Source organism: Emiliania huxleyi (genome assembly GCF_000372725.1).
Source record: "Emiliania huxleyi CCMP1516 unplaced genomic scaffold EMIHUscaffold_2249, whole genome shotgun sequence".
NCBI lineage: Eukaryota > Haptophyta > Isochrysidales > Noelaerhabdaceae > Emiliania > Emiliania huxleyi.
Window position 1 is genome coordinate 1 of NW_005200379.1, and position 1098 is coordinate 1098.

The window sequence follows — 1098 nt, forward strand, 5'->3', positions numbered from 1 at the left end:
ATGATCTACAGCGAGGGGCTCAAGTCGCAGCACCTCGCGCACGCGGTCTCGAAGGACGACCTGATCTCGTGGCAGCGGCGGGGCGCCCTCTCGGTGGGCGAGGCGCGCTGGACGGCGGGCCGGTACGGCGCTCCCTTCGTCTGGGCCGAGGGCGACTGCTGGTGGATGGCACTGATGGGCGAGGCGGAGACGCAGACGCACCAGTCCGCGATCGGCCTGCTGCACTCGAGCGACGGCGTGCACTGGCAGCTTTTGCCGGAGGCCGCCGGCGTCGAGATGGGCCTCCCGCTCCGCCGCTCCGGCGTCGCGAGGAGGGGAGGCGACGGTGCCGACGGCGAGAGAGAGGCGGAGGGTTGAGGGAGAGCGCGTCTTATCGAGTCTTTATGCACTTGGAGCACTTGGAGTGCAGTCGGTAACCTCACATCCAGGGCCGAGGAGCTAAGAAGCGCACCCAGCGGGCCGAAAAAGAAAGAAAACATACAGCCCAAGGGAGGGATGGGAGGATAAATACATAAATAAAACAGACATCCCAAGCGATCGACATGGACGGGAATGTGGCTATGTGGCGACGTGGGCAGAGAGGTGGGGGTTGGACAAGGACAAACTGAAGCGGACAAGGGTAGCACTAGAGGGCGGAGGCTCCTTTGACTTCGGGGCGTACCTGCAGGCGCAAGCAGAGGGCACGCTCTGGCTGAGTAATAGCCTGGGGGAGAGGACGGGAATGACCCGCTTTGTCACGGATTGGCTTGCGCACCACAAGCCAGGGAAGGGGCACCCGGAACGCACAGTCAAATCTTTCGCCTTTCAGGAGGCGGAGAGTATCAGCCGAAGGGCGAAGGTGCGTTGGGCCACGCGCAGCGGCCACGCAGTGCTGTCGCTGCAGCACGACGGCATAGTCGTAGCGGTCAAGGGAGGGAGTGACGCCGGCGACGTGGCGGAAGAGATGGCGAGGGCGAGTGAGGAGGCGCTCGGATACCGGCAGCCGTGCGAGCTGAAAGAGCAAGAGCCCCGCCCCCGAGCGGAGTAGCGAGACCTCAACTGGCGACACGCGAGGAGGTGGGAGGGGTAGTGCCGGGGCTAGGAGAGATGGAGGGCTCG

The 1098-nt window shown here is 64.8% G+C and overlaps 1 protein-coding gene across 1 annotated transcript; it reads left to right on the top strand.

Annotated features, from left to right (window-relative positions):
* EMIHUDRAFT_123399 (hypothetical protein) lies at nt 1-357 on the top strand (the record flags this gene model as incomplete). The annotated part of the gene is made up of 1 exon (XM_005779849.1): nt 1-357. One exon carries the CDS (start codon nt 1-3, stop codon nt 355-357), a length of 357 nt encoding a protein of 118 aa, XP_005779906.1.
* Between the last annotated feature and the right edge of the window lie 741 nt (nt 358-1098).